The sequence below is a fragment of the Notolabrus celidotus genome, chromosome 5 (genome assembly GCF_009762535.1).
Source record: "Notolabrus celidotus isolate fNotCel1 chromosome 5, fNotCel1.pri, whole genome shotgun sequence".
NCBI lineage: Eukaryota > Metazoa > Chordata > Actinopteri > Labriformes > Labridae > Notolabrus > Notolabrus celidotus.
Genome location: NC_048276.1, coordinates 14,499,746 through 14,514,000, shown reverse-complemented (window position 1 = coordinate 14,514,000; position 14,255 = coordinate 14,499,746). Strand labels below are relative to the sequence as shown.

The following is a 14,255-nucleotide window of genomic DNA, read 5'->3' as shown; positions in this document are numbered from 1 at the left end:
GCTGCAGTGTCTTTCTGCTTCCTGCTTCCAGTGATGGAAAATAACACCACTGCTCTTTTGAACGACACATTTCACTTTTAAAAACCACAGACAGCTCAGTTGAAAGTCAAAATGAATATGCACTGATTCCCGGCCGGTCGACCACTTCCTGCATGTCTTCCCCCGCTCTCTACTCCCCACATTTCCTGTCTCTCTTCAGCTGTCCTGTCAAATAAAGGCAAAAAGGCCAAAAATATAACTTATATTAAAAAATATTTTTTTAATTTAAGTTATAAATTAAATTAAATTTTATATGCACTTTGTCCCACACAGAATTTAAATATCACAATAAGTACATCGAGTTTGAAGCCACTGCATCCCAGAACTATTTCGCCAGAGACTTAACACTTTGAAGCTGTCCTCTACCTCTAAGTCAAGAGTGACAGATCTAAAAGTCAAGATTCCGAAATCAAAACACTATAATAATTTCTTGACATTGGATTTTGAACTTTTTTCAGATACAAAATAATAGATTTTTTTTAACTAGCAGTGCAGAATTGTATTAATCTTATCTACTCTTCCTGACTATGGAAATTCAGCGATGTATCACTATTCACAATAATGTTTTCCTTGATCTTTAGTGTAACAACCAGCCATTTTAATGTACCATATCAATGTTTGAGCATTACCTGCGCTGTCTGTGAAGGCTCTGAGTCACCTGGGTCACAGTAATTCAAAGCTTGATCCAAAGGGTAACTGGACTTACAGTGTTTCAAGACAGAGGATGGAGCAAGGAACTAAAAAGTCTATAAAAACGTACAACAATGTTAAATTTGACCTCCCATAGAGGCTTTTATTTCTAGCTCTGTCCACCAGTCAGTTTAGAAGTGATGAAGCCTTTCGGAGGAAAGGAAACATCTTAAAAAACTTGAACCAAGTCCAGCTTCCTTTTGGATCAAGCTTTGAATTACTTTAGGTGTTTTACCAGCCTGCCTGATTTAATGAAGAGGGGAAAGTAATGGTTGAGTTTGATCATGGTTTGAGGGGTTAGGGGCTGGTATTTATTAGACTATATTTTAAACATCTGTTAGTTTGTAGACCAAAGTTTCAACTCAAATTGAAACACCCTTCTCTGCCATATTTGCATACAAAATCACATTCATGACAAATCTTTTATTCTAATGACTCATAAATAGGTTTCTGTTGACTGGCTTATCAACCTTCTGTTTCATCTTCATCTACTTTGGTACTTTCAGTTTTCCAGCCATCACAAAGAAGTGTGAACACAGCAGGCTCTGTTGGTCACTCCCTGTAGGTGTAAGTGGCATTTTGTTTTCTAGTCACACCAGTTGTCCACACAGGTAGGCGCAGGTGGTTTGTAATGCTTGGACTGTTGGTTTTAAATGGAGTGGAAACTCTGCATGCCCAGCACCAAACAGCACTGTGCCAACTGAGTGCTGGAGCGTAACCTATGTGGCCGTGCCACACCAAACAACAAACGTCCTTTCTGTCCCTGACTGACTTGGCAATTTAAACACATATTTATACCAAATCTGAAAGTTAACACACTAAATAAAGATTATTTTGATGCACTGGACTCTTTCTGTTTTCACTTTGAAACATGATTATCTACTTCAGCAGCCAATATCTCACTGCAGCACCCTGTGAGAGATTTTGGGGTTTGGTTTCTAAATTTAGATTCTACACTGGGTCATTGTTGTTGGGTTAAATTGTTGCGTTGTTTTTTTTTTATTCAGTAACAGCTTTCAAGTGCCAGCGCCACCATGGCAACCCGCTCCGTCTCCTCCCAGTGTGACTGAGCGCTGAGAGCTGCTTCAGGAGTGTGTGTGTGTGTATGTGTGTGTGTGTGTTGGCTCGCCTGGTTTTGACAGGCCCTGAGTGGTGGGAGTTTGCTCTGATCCCCTTTCTATTCCACTTCCAGCTCCATCAGCCCCTCCCTCCAGTGCCCGGGCCCCCCAGGCCATATAATCTACTGTATGAGAGGTCCTCCTGCCGCCCAGCCCCCGCCATCCCCGTGCTCTCAGGGTGACCCCCTCACTCCTCCACTTTAGTCCTGTCCCCCCATTGGGAGATTATAGATATTGCAATCTTTAATATGGGCTTTATGCTCAGGGGCCATTATCAGTAATCTGCAAAGGGGAGGGAGTCTGACCTGGTTTTTGCAGCCCACCACCGGACTGACAGACACATTTTCATATACCATCTGTAACATTGTGCCCAGATTTATCAATCTGTAGTCTGGGGATAGGGACTTCTTTGAAAGGAAGCTGGAATTATGAGCAAACCCTCCTGGATGATCAGACATCAGTGTCTTTTCTTCGATCCGCTGCGCTCAGCTTAGAGCCGCACTGTTCGTGGTGGTGATGATTGATTCTGCACGGCTTTGTTTGATAATGTTTTCTCTGCCTGACTCACACACACAGCCTAAAGCCACGCCTCACAATAAACACGGCTTACACAAAGTTTATGTACATCAGATAATCAGACACATTTACTTCTAGTTGAGATCCTCCAGATAGCCTCTTTTGTCTCAATGTCAAATCTGATGGGCTTTGTGGTTCTCTGATACAGACTGAACACTCTTTGTTGACACACGTGGTGCTGATAGTCACAATGATTGTTCAGTCATTTTGCTTCATGTGTCTTTGATTGTGAACTACAGGTCTATTTCTCCTCTATCATGTTTCCTCTTTAAAACTTTAAAACCCAACTTCACAAGTTGTTAAAAGTGGTTCAACAATTCCTGTTGTAAAGTGACGATCATGACACATTTTGTAATGATCAGTCAAAGTATTAAAACTTCAGTTTGAAGGCACTGCAGATACACACATTTGTATACCTGCATCATAGACTAATGATATATTTTACACAGCGTTGCTCCTTAAGCACAACAAATAGTTATACAACAGCTGATCTCTGAAAGCTGACATATACTTATTTGATCACTGTTACAAAATATAAAGCACTGTCCAAAAACTTAACGTCTAGACCAAACTCTTTGTTAACATTATTAAAGACTTGGTCTTATCTCATCTTAATGAGAGGAGAGCACTTTACATCATTTAGTAAGTTACAGTGGTAAAGGAAAACTTCCTTTAAACAGGCAGAAACCTCCAGCAGGACCAGACTCATGTTGAGCAGCCATCTGCTGAGACTGGGGATTAGAAAGAGGGAAAGTGGGAGATGGAGAAAGAGAGAGATGGATAGAGAAAGACAACAAGTCTTATCAATTTTTTTTTAGCAAAACTGCCACTTATTTATTCCAACATTTGAGACCCAGTTGTGCAACTTTTTGGTTTTGACAAATTATTTCCATTTCACATTAAAACAGTTAAAGAAAGAAGTGATGATATTCCTTTGTACAGATAAGGGCTGTAGCATTTTTACATTTGGCACATGATTTAACCGCTGAAGCAAAGTTGCATCCTGGATGAAATAATTTGAAGGATGTAGAGTAGGAAGATTAATACCTTTTAAAATTTACCCAAAGCAGGATTTTTGTAACATAATCAAACAATAACTTTTGAATAAAGTTGTTTTTTAAGTCATTAAATGGCTTCATTAGATGCAATTTTATACATTTTAAACCTTCTGTTATGTTTGTTTCTCTGGAACAGCAATAATGTTCCTGGGTCAACTTGACCCGGGGCATATTCAATCATCCAAAAGTGTCAGAACCCCAAAAAATCCCAATAAACATTTTTTTTTTAAATCTAGCTTTTAACTCCATGACTAACCATTTAAATCAATATTGAGTCCAATGGTGTTCCTTAATTCACACAGATCATGGTTCAATGAGGATAACTCACTCGTTTTTCATTAAAATTAATGTTAAAACTTTTTTTAATATACATTGAAAAGCCCTTAATATAAATGCAAAAGTTTTACAGGACATAGATTTTTGTTTGTTTTATTTTACATTTTGAAAAAAAACATTTTTATGAAGTGATGTTGATAAATTAACACGTCACCTCTTCTGTCACATGCTGCCCAGATTTTTATGCTGCATTTAGCTGGTTTGGAAGGCATATATTGCCTAAAATAGACTTTAAAAAGGGTCAATTTGACCCACAATATAACAGGAGGGTTAAATGTTTAACCAAAAGTTTAAATTTGTAGATTTTGTGACTGAAAAACATATTTTTTTTTAAATCAATTTCACTACATATTTTGCATTCCTCAAGCTGTATTTTTACAGGCCTAATGAGAGCAAAATCTTTTTGATCTTTCTTGTACAAAATGAAAACACACAGTAACATGAGTGCTAATTTAATCTCATTTGGATTAAAATCCTCCTCCTTTCAGTTTGTGTTTGAGTCTTCTAGGATGTTTCACAGACTTTGTTTGCTGAACTGAACATTAGAGACCTTACGATGGGGGAGGTAGGTTTTTCAATGATATAATTCAGGTTCAGGGGTGTTTAATGTTCACATCTGTCCATCAGCAGTGTCCCCACCCCCCTCTGATTCATCTTTCTTTTCTAATCTTTCTTCTAATGACCCTAAATTATAAAGACTCTTCCACTCTTTCTCCTTTCTCTGTTGGAGCCGTATGTGTTTAATCTGAGTGCCAATGAAGAACATCTCTGTGTATGTAAGTGTGTGTGTGTGTGTGTGTGTGTGTGTGTGTGTGTGTGTGTGTGTGTGTGTGTGTGCGTGCGTGCGTGTGTGTGTGTGTGTGTGTGTGTGTGTGTGTGTGTGTGTGTGTTAAATATGTAAGGAGATTAAATCGACTTAAATCTCTGCGTCTGGCATAGAAATTCCAATCACATAACCTATCTGTGTGCTCCTCTCCTCTCTCTGTGCACACACACTGTACAGAGGTAACAGGCTCCACCCCCCTCCCCTCCACCTCCCCTCCACCTAAACCATCATAGGCTTTAGCCCAAATCCCTGGCTTTCTGGATCACATGACTGATGTTTGCAGCTGGACATTTGACATACATTTGTTATGATTATTTTGCTACACATCTGAAGGACATTCCCACTTTGTCCATTTTTTTTGTCCATTAAAATGATGCCGATTGCTTCAAACCAGCGACTGTGGAATCATGTTATCTTACGTTCATCCTATTGTGTGTTTACAAGGCGCTCATTTCTGGCCTCTCACCCCTTCCTCATCCTGTTAAATGACATTGTGTTGCCTTTTTTTGTGTGCCCCTGCAGTACACAGTGAGGATGTGGGCTCTACCAGGCTGTACTTTGTGAATGCCTCCCTGCAGAGGGTAACCTACTCCAGCTCGGTGGGGGTGTCCCTGCCCTGTCCAGCAGGGGGCACCCCCAGTGCCATATTGCGCTGGTATCTGGCCACCGGCGACGACATCTACGACGTGCCCCACATCCGCCATGTGCACGCCAATGGCACTCTGCAACTGTACCCCTTCTCGCCCTCCGCCTACAACAGCTACATCCACGACAACGACTACTTCTGCACTGCCGAGAACCAGGCCGGCAAGATCCGCAGCCCCAACATCCGCATCAAAGCTGGTGAGTGTGGACGAGCCCCGGAGAAAATGAAAACTTTGGGATAGAAAATGTAAGCTGCGGAAGTTAATGGTCAAATCCAAACACTACATGAGAGGGAATTTAGAAAAAAAAAACTAGTCATGAAAGCATAAAGTAGAGCAGATGTGATTGGCAGCTGCAAAAAGCCCCACCCACGCACACAATCACCTGCCCCAAAATAGCCCGTCTCGACCTGAACACAGATTGACCTAGAACACAGTCTGCAGGGAAAACATCTGCATCACATACTACAGCCGGCCTCAGCCTGAGCTCGCACCTATCTGACTGAGCTGCTGATGAACCACTGCACTTTATACCCACATAACCCCGTCAGCGCCACACACAGCAATGCACCATCTGGTGGGAAGACAACCAAAGCACCAGCCTGCACAAAACTAAGAGTTAAGTTGAAACTAGAGTATGCTTTGATGATGATATAACCAAGAAGTGATGATGAGGAAAAAGAGTGACAATAGGTCGTATCACATTACAGACTCATCCTCATCAACACTTTCACAACACTGCTCAAAAAGAGCAGTTCTATAAAGGCAACCAGAAACTAGAGAACTACCGTAAAACCCAGAATACAGGTTCTCTTGGTATATACATCTCTGTCTATTTTGGGGGGGTTCTCAAAGGGGAGAAGTTTTAAATTGTATTCCAACTTCCCTTTTTTTTTTTTGAAAGCAGAACTCTGGTGAGGGAGAAAAGCTGTTAAAAGATGTGCCTGGTCTTGCATCACCAGCATGCTTTGCCCAGCAGAGTGGCAGCTTTTGAGCAATTCAAAACAATTGAAAACTCAAGACATTAATGTCAGGAACTGTTTTTTTCAAGTGGGGTTCTTTGGGATTCTTGACAATTGTAAGTGTATTACTTGGAGGCGCTGGTGGCCTAGCAGTCTAAGCGCCCCCCATACAGAGGCTACAGCCATCGCCGCAGGGGTCGCTGGTTCAATTCCCTACTCCCTCCCCACATTTCCTGTCTCTCTTCAGCTGTCCTATCGAATAAAGGCAAAAAAAAGGCCCAAAATACAGACCCAACAAGCTGATCAGTGCACTGCAGGCAGAACATGTATGTGTTGTGCCTGGGACGCATGCAAAAACACCGGGGCTTTCTTGCAGCAAAGTAAAGTGCAGAAAAATGTCTTAATGGAGTCTCAACTTACTCAAACATTAGCGTTTGGGTTGGAGTTTCTTAAAATGAGTTGAGAGAGTTGACCCCATCTGTAGCCGTTGATATCCTATGTGTAATACACTTTCTATTGATGTGAACCTCATACAACCCTACTTAAAAAAAAGAACTATTACTTTCACACTATTCTTATACATAAACATAATTAACATGTTTTGATTTATTCACTCTTTTTGGCAGGAAAATTTTATTATTATTTTGCCCACACAAACACAATGTGATACTTTTACTTCAGGAGATACATTAGCAACATTGTATTAGCTTAGGCCTCCTGTGTAATCAAAGGAGAAATAAGAAGGAATTAAAAATCTATAAATAAACAAGTCATTCATCTATGTTTGGAAAGATTGACCAAAAGCTGCCTCTGTTGCCATCATATCTTAGTTTCTCTCTCTCTCTCCCCCTCCCTCCTCCCCTCGTTCTTCAAACTGTCCTCTTGTGCCAGACTAAATATAGCCACAGCACACTTCTTTAATTATCTCTCATTAACAAACCTAATTGGTGCTTCCCTTTGATTGGACCGCGTGAGGATGCTTTAATAAGACAGACCTTGTCTAAAGTAAAACCGTACGTCTGGGATTTGGGTTCCTTCGGCTCTGTAGAACCAGAAACACGAAGGAAAGACAGTTACATCAAATCACAGCTGGTACAAAGCTACAGCTGCATGATAGTTACTCTGCATCTATTGTCCCCTCCTCCTCCTCCTCCTCATCTCCATCATTCATTCAGGCCAGTTGGTCCCTCCCCCTTCCCTCCTGCTGTCAACATCTGTTTTCATATTCTGCCTCCCAACACCGACCTGAACTAATACTCATATTCATTCTAATACTAATACTAGCGCCAAGTTGAGGATTTGAGCCAGGACCCTGAGCTGCATGCCAGCCGGTTGCTGCCTTCATTCCCGCATGACCCTAAAGCCCGGCCTCAGGAGGCGAGGGATTAACAGGAAGCAAACATCCTGCAGCCAGCGGCCTCTGCCGGGCTCTGAAGCACAGGTTACCACCAGACTGCAAGCTTTATTTTGGAGGGTCAGTTTTTTGGCCCTGTTGTTGAACTTGCCCTTCCGTTGAGGAATAATTTTCTGCTTCCTGGCGAACAACAGTCTCTGAGAGAATCCCCATCTTTGTTGGTTCATTTCATATGATTAGAATCCACAAGACAGATCTTTTTTTTTCTCCTCAAGTGTTCAAAGCAGATGTAAATTTCTATGCATGTGTTCCCTCGGACCCCTTCTGCAGCAGGAATGTATGCACGCTGTCAACACGTCTGTTACCAGGGAAGGGATTCCGAACCAGTTTCTTAGCAACCTTCAGATACGTCCTATCTTTCATGTGATTTTTGCTAATGAGTCCTCGTTCATTGAGCGGAGTGTAAAATATTACATGAACCTGCAGAAACTGAAGCACCGATGGCCCTCCAGTTCACTTTGAACCAGCCGCTCCGTTGTGTCCTCGCAAAGTTTTTCTACAAAAACAGATCAGTGTTACATGGTGATGTCATGCCAAAGCTGGAAAATAATTTCCATGATTATCCCGCTTAATGGCGGCTCTCGCCATTTATGGTGAAAGCAGAGGCAGGATTAGAGGAGTTCAAACAATACACGAGAGTGGGACAGGGTTTCTGATGAATCAGTGTGGAGTGCTGGGGTAATTGATGAAAGGCTGTTTTTGCTCTGGAGTGTTAATGTGTTTGTGTTTGATGATGTAAACACAAGTAGATTATTGTTTTTGTCCTAGAACGGGACTAAAAGTGAATGTGATTAAAAGGTGAACATAGATGAGCTCGTCATGATGTTGTCAACACATGTTTGGTTAAATAATAAAGGATACAATGTTGGAAATGAAATATCTATCAAATGAAGCAAAAAGATACCCTGATGTTGTTTTGACCGTAAAGTCACCCTAACTCTTAAAATGATGGCTCATTACTTCTCATATACAGCTCTTGTTATATGTTTAATACCAGGACCAATATGAGTGTAAGCCTCTAACAATCAAAATATGGCTCTAGGTCTCTACAGTAAGGGGAGTTGTATGTGAAATGAAAGTTAAGACAACTCTAAGGGCAATGACTAACAGGCCTTTTAAGCAGTGGGGCCCAATGTGACAACCTTTCAGGAGGCCAAACATCCCCTGACTACTCCCCTGTCAGCAGTATGACACTCAACAACCTATTTCAATATCATTTGTGTGTTTCTCTCTTTTATATAGTTTTCAGGGAGCCCTACACGGTGCGGGTGGCGGACCAGCGCTCCATGCGGGGCAACGTAGCCGTGTTCAAGTGCCTCATCCCCGCCGCCGTGCAGGAGTATGTCAGCGTCGTGTCCTGGGAGAGAGACACAGTGTCCATCGTCCCAGGTAAGAGACCGTACAAGTAGATTTAAGATTATTCTAAAGTGGGTTTGATAATTTCTTAGGTTTCTAGTAGGTCTTTCTTGTGTGTGTGTGTGTGTGTGTGTGTGTGTGTGTGTGTGTGTGTGTGTGTGTGTGTGTGTGTGTGTGTGTGTGTGTGTGTGTGTGTTTGTGTGTGTGTGTGTGTATGTATGTGTGTGTGTGTGTGTGTGTGTGTGTGTGTGTGTGTTTGTGTGGGGGGGTTGATGCATCACTGTGCTCCATGTTTGACCAAACTCTTAACTCGTGTCTACTGTCTGCTCACTGTTCTGGATCACTGATCTGGTCCTCCTACTCCTCCTCCCTCCTCTCCTCTCCTTCTTCTTCTTCCTCTTGTCACAGATGTTTCCCCCCTCTCCCACCACTGCTTTTAAATCTCATCACACATACATTTTTCTGCCTTAATGTCGATTATTATGATTGACACGGCATTACGCCCACTCTCTTCTAAATGGCGTGACTACTCCACAGCTTCTCCTCATCAGATCTATTTCAGTCTTCTCCCTGCTTGTCTCAGCACCACGTCCTTGAAGAACAGGGCCACAATTAGAGACACAGGATGTCAATAGGACTGAGACCCCACATTCATCTTCATTAACCTCATTTGTGTTTGTGAGGGAGTGTGTGTGTGTGCAAGAGAGAGACAGAGACAGGCAGTGTGCAGTCTTAATGTCTGTTGTCGCTGTTTTGTTCAGCATTATGAGTATTTTATCACATGGTTATATACTGTGCAATCTATGTTTGACATGTGTGCATGATTATAAATTGCTTGCAATAAAAATGTAGGAGCGAGGGATGAGGGATACAGTAAAGTAGGAAAATGAACCAAGAGAGGAGAACCAAGGAGGGTAGTAGGGCAAGAACGGCCTCAGGTCCTGGCAGATGGCGTTTATATTATATGTATGCAAAACACACACACACATACACACACACACACACACACACACACACACACACACACACACACACACACACACACACACACACACACACACACATGCATGCATGCACCAGGGTTGCAGTAGTTTGTTATTTTCAGACGCTTCATCGTGGTTTACTAAACTAATCTTTTACTTTTCATGTACAGTAATTAAATGTTTAACTGTATTTTAAAGCTACTACCCTGCTACAAAAACATCCTACATTTAAAAGCTACATTTTGTCAGAATTACCAAATCATTGTTTTTGTTTAGTCTGGACTACAGCTTGGATGCCTTGCAGCCATCTTTACTTTCTCCCCTGCCCTCTCATGTTACTGTTACAACTTTCATGTAGCTACTAATACAAAATAATGTTTTACTTTTAGTCCTGGTTGCAAGTTGTTCACTCATTTTTCACACACTAATTTGAGCTACATAATACTGCTCAACTGTGTAACCTGTAAGAAAAATATTGCGTAATTTTAGTTATTTTCTTTGTTTTTAAACGTAATTTTAAATCTTCATATCTTTTATTATTTTTCTATTTTTAGTAAGTGTTATTACATATATGTCTTCATTTACATCACAGCTTCCTATTATTTCTGATCATAACACAGTTGCTCTGGTTCTATTTTGCCCGACCTCTGTTTTCGTATTTCTGCTTTGTGTATATACAGGGTGCTGCTGCTGTGTATGTATACGGTCATGAGGCTGCTGTGTGTAATTAGGGGTATATAGGTCAGTTGATGAGCAGTGAGTGTGAGGATCAGATGTTGAACATGATGCGCTGCTCACTGAACTTGCCGCTTGTTTCCCTTACGACGGAAACACAACACGGACTTGTGTGTTTTTGCTCAACCTTGACCTCAGAATCGTGACCTCATCGTCCTAACAGCCAATCAACACGCTCACCTATCTGATGCATAACATTACTTTAAGACACGCAAGTGATGATGAACGGGTGGTTATGCAAATTAGAATCCTGACAGGGTGGGCAGGACCCTGGTGATAAGCAGAGTTGTCTTGTCTCAAACTGAAGTGTCTTGAAACAGACATTATTTCTGATTCCAAAGAGACGGATACTAAAGACTTTGCCACGATGTCAACAGCAGAGGTGAAATATGCTAGACTCCTTTCTGTGGATTGATTTGATATGACATATTAAATCAGAGTGTTCCTGGTGTCACTTTTGCTATTTAAAATAAATATCTGTTCATTTAAAATTTTTAAAATAACGAATTAGCATTGTTTGGACCAATCAGAATCCTCTTATAAAAACATCTGTGTAATGGCTCTATAGAATAGTTCAGTTAGAAGCGTTTGAGCAATCTCACAATATTTATCCACATACAGTAAATACACATGTACAAAAGATGCTTATATAATCAGTTAAAATGGTAAAATAATCAATGCTGATCTGCAGCTCTAACAAATAACTTTGAGTCACTCCAACGTCTCTGGTCAAACTCTCACAGTCTCCCATTTGGCCAGCGCAGGAGTGTCTGAACAGGTCTAATGAAGATGTGAAAATTAAAATTGATTTTGTGACTGATCGTCTCTGCAAGCAAGAGATGTGGGCGGCTGGTTGTCTTTGCCTGTCACTACTCCTTGTTCTCCGCTTGAGAAATGCAGCAGGAGGGGCAGGAGGTTGATTATGAGTGAGTAAATCCATATCTGCTTGGCTTTGGTTTTTAAGCCAAATAAGTCATTCTGTTGGTTTCCTTGCACGCTTCTTGCTGTTCAGAAACCATGAGAAGTGAGGGGTAGTCCCATCATGCACTGGACACAAGTAAGGAAAACACTCAAGTCTTTTTGCAAACAGTTACTAGCACATGAATAGAACTGCAGGCCTTTTGTTTTATGAAAAACCCCCTCATTGTCATCTCAGCCTGGGATGTGTTCTGGTATTGTACTGATGAACAGGAATATTTTCTGCTGAAATCCACAACAAACAAGAAGCAAAATCACTCAACTATCACTACACTTTTCTTTGAATTTCAAATGTTGTAATGGGCTCATTGCACCGCCGCAACAAAAAGGGGAAATATAGAATGACCTCTGTTGGAGGCATTGATTTATTTATCTTTACTATGAGCTTGTGAATAATATTAAAGTACACAAATAACTAACTAATAATACAAAAATGAAAATAAAAAATAGTAAAAAAGTTACTTCTACAAAATTTAAACTACAAAGTTAAACATTAAAGCTGCTGTTGGTAGGAATGGTGTCAAAAACTTTTCTTTTTTTTTGCTAGGTTTGGACAAAAGGTCATAATACCCATCAGTACTCATCTGTAAGTGGAGTAATTTGAGACTATTGCGAAATCTCCGTGTTTTTCAATGCCTATGTATAAAGCAATCTTATTATTCCCCTCATTCCTGTTATGACTGAACAATCATAGCTAATCTCCAACCCTCTGTCCTGAATGGTCGAGTGGCGGCCCCACTACGTCGCCCTGATTAGCTGGGAAGCCACTACTTCCTCATAGAACGTGCACAATTATATTTTGTGGTCGGGGTTATGGGAGCAGAGAGGGGAGGGTTAGTGTTGACATTCAAAATCTCTCTCCGAACTGATGTTTATATCACAACTGCCAACAGCAGCTTTAAGTAAAAAGTACATGTACCGTAAATAGTCGTAAATAGTCCTACTAACTTATATAATGTACACATTTGCTGTGTCCCAGCCTGTGTACTACATCCTTCAAAGAACACAGGGATGCGAAGGCAGCGTTTTACATGGCCATTGCAGACAGCAAAGGCTGAACTGGAAAGAGACGGTTTGGTCAATGGGACATTTCTTGCCTACATCGCTTCCATCCTTAGCATTGTGTTTCAAAGCACTGCTCCTGTCATCTGGCATTAGGTTGCTAGCAGGTTAACTAGCTTTTAAGGTTAACGTTACGTAACGTAACATTACGTAACGTTACGTAACGTAACATTACGTAACGTTACGTTACGTAATGTTACTTAAGCTAGCTATTTGATTGATTTGCAACCAAATATTCATATTCAAATGTCTATTTCTTGCATCCTCTATGTGCTAAATTTAGGAACTTATCCTTGGAAAAATACACCTGATGCACACCTGCCAGGAAAAGATGAGCACATTTATCAGATTTTTTTTCAAAACAGCACAGCAAATAAAAAAATAACCAGCTATCACAACATTTCCTTTGTCTGCACCTCTTGATGAAGTTATTTCTGTAAAGTTTCTTGGACGCATTCAAGTCATCTGACCTAAAGGATGAATCACATCTTATATTCTCCATGCTGCCAAAAGACTAAACCCAAAATAAAAAGAGTGTTCTGACTTCCTGTTTTCCTTTGAATGAAAAAGAACAAGTGCATCACATCACACAGCAGTTCACTTAATCTTCATTACCTGCGCCTTTCTTCAGTGCACTCATTATAAGCAGAACACTGATCAGCATTACGATCACATACTGGTGTGAAGGTTGAGTTGATGACATAACACAATGTAGCTGTGCCCTCTGAACCCCAACAGGTTCCATTTTGTCGAACACACACACGTTCCCCATCTGGAGCCATGTGTGTTTGTGTATATGTGTGTGTCGTGTCGCCTGCCCCACTTTCCTGTCCAGCCAGGACAGTGGGGGGGGTTTAGGAGGGGAGGGGTGCAGGCAGACTGACCTATTTCCCTCTCGCTTCCCCGTCCCGTAAACCATCCCTGTAGTTAAGCTTTGTGTGCATGTTTTTGTGTATGTGTATGAGTGTGTGTGTGACCCTCACGAGACAATAGGAGCTTGCTAGCCTGAGCGGTGATCTGAAGGAAGAGAGCTGGAGCGCAGACAGAGGGATGGAGGGTTTGTGGACAGGAATTAAAAAACAACAACAGTGGGACGCAGAGAGGGTTCAGCTTGCAGACCGAGGCTGTCAGTCTCACCAGCAGAAAGCTAATGAGAGGCTCCCATGAACAGAGACCCGACCAGCAGATGGCTGCGGCCACATGGTGGTCTGCAGAAGATGCCCAAGCATGCTCCATCTCATCCACCTGCCACGCAGTTTGCTCCTGTTTGTGTGTTTGCACAGTAATTTAATACATGTGGCTACAAAACCATTGCTGAAAAGCAATAACAGATAGGGAATTAGTCCATCTCTGAACCCCTAAAGGTGCATTCAACAAATGCATCGTTCCCTCCTCGTAATTTAGCCTGAGGTGGATTCAGCCCTTCAGTGTGTAAATGCTGAGTTAACAGTTCTAACTGTGAATTTGGGTCCTAATGG

The 14,255-nt window shown here is 41.4% G+C and overlaps 1 protein-coding gene across 4 annotated transcripts in view; it reads left to right on the top strand.

Moving 5' to 3' along the window:
* Nucleotides 1–14,255, top strand: part of LOC117813428 (Down syndrome cell adhesion molecule-like protein 1 homolog) — a 65,240-nt gene that overhangs the window by 7,386 nt on the left and 43,599 nt on the right. For all 4 annotated transcript variants that reach the window (XM_034684630.1, XM_034684628.1, XM_034684629.1 and 1 more), the window contains exons 2-3: nucleotides 5,166–5,486; nucleotides 8,906–9,052. In XM_034684630.1, the coding sequence (XP_034540521.1) occupies nucleotides 5,166–5,486; nucleotides 8,906–9,052 (468 nt within the window). The remainder of the gene's footprint in view (nucleotides 1–5,165; nucleotides 5,487–8,905; nucleotides 9,053–14,255) is intronic.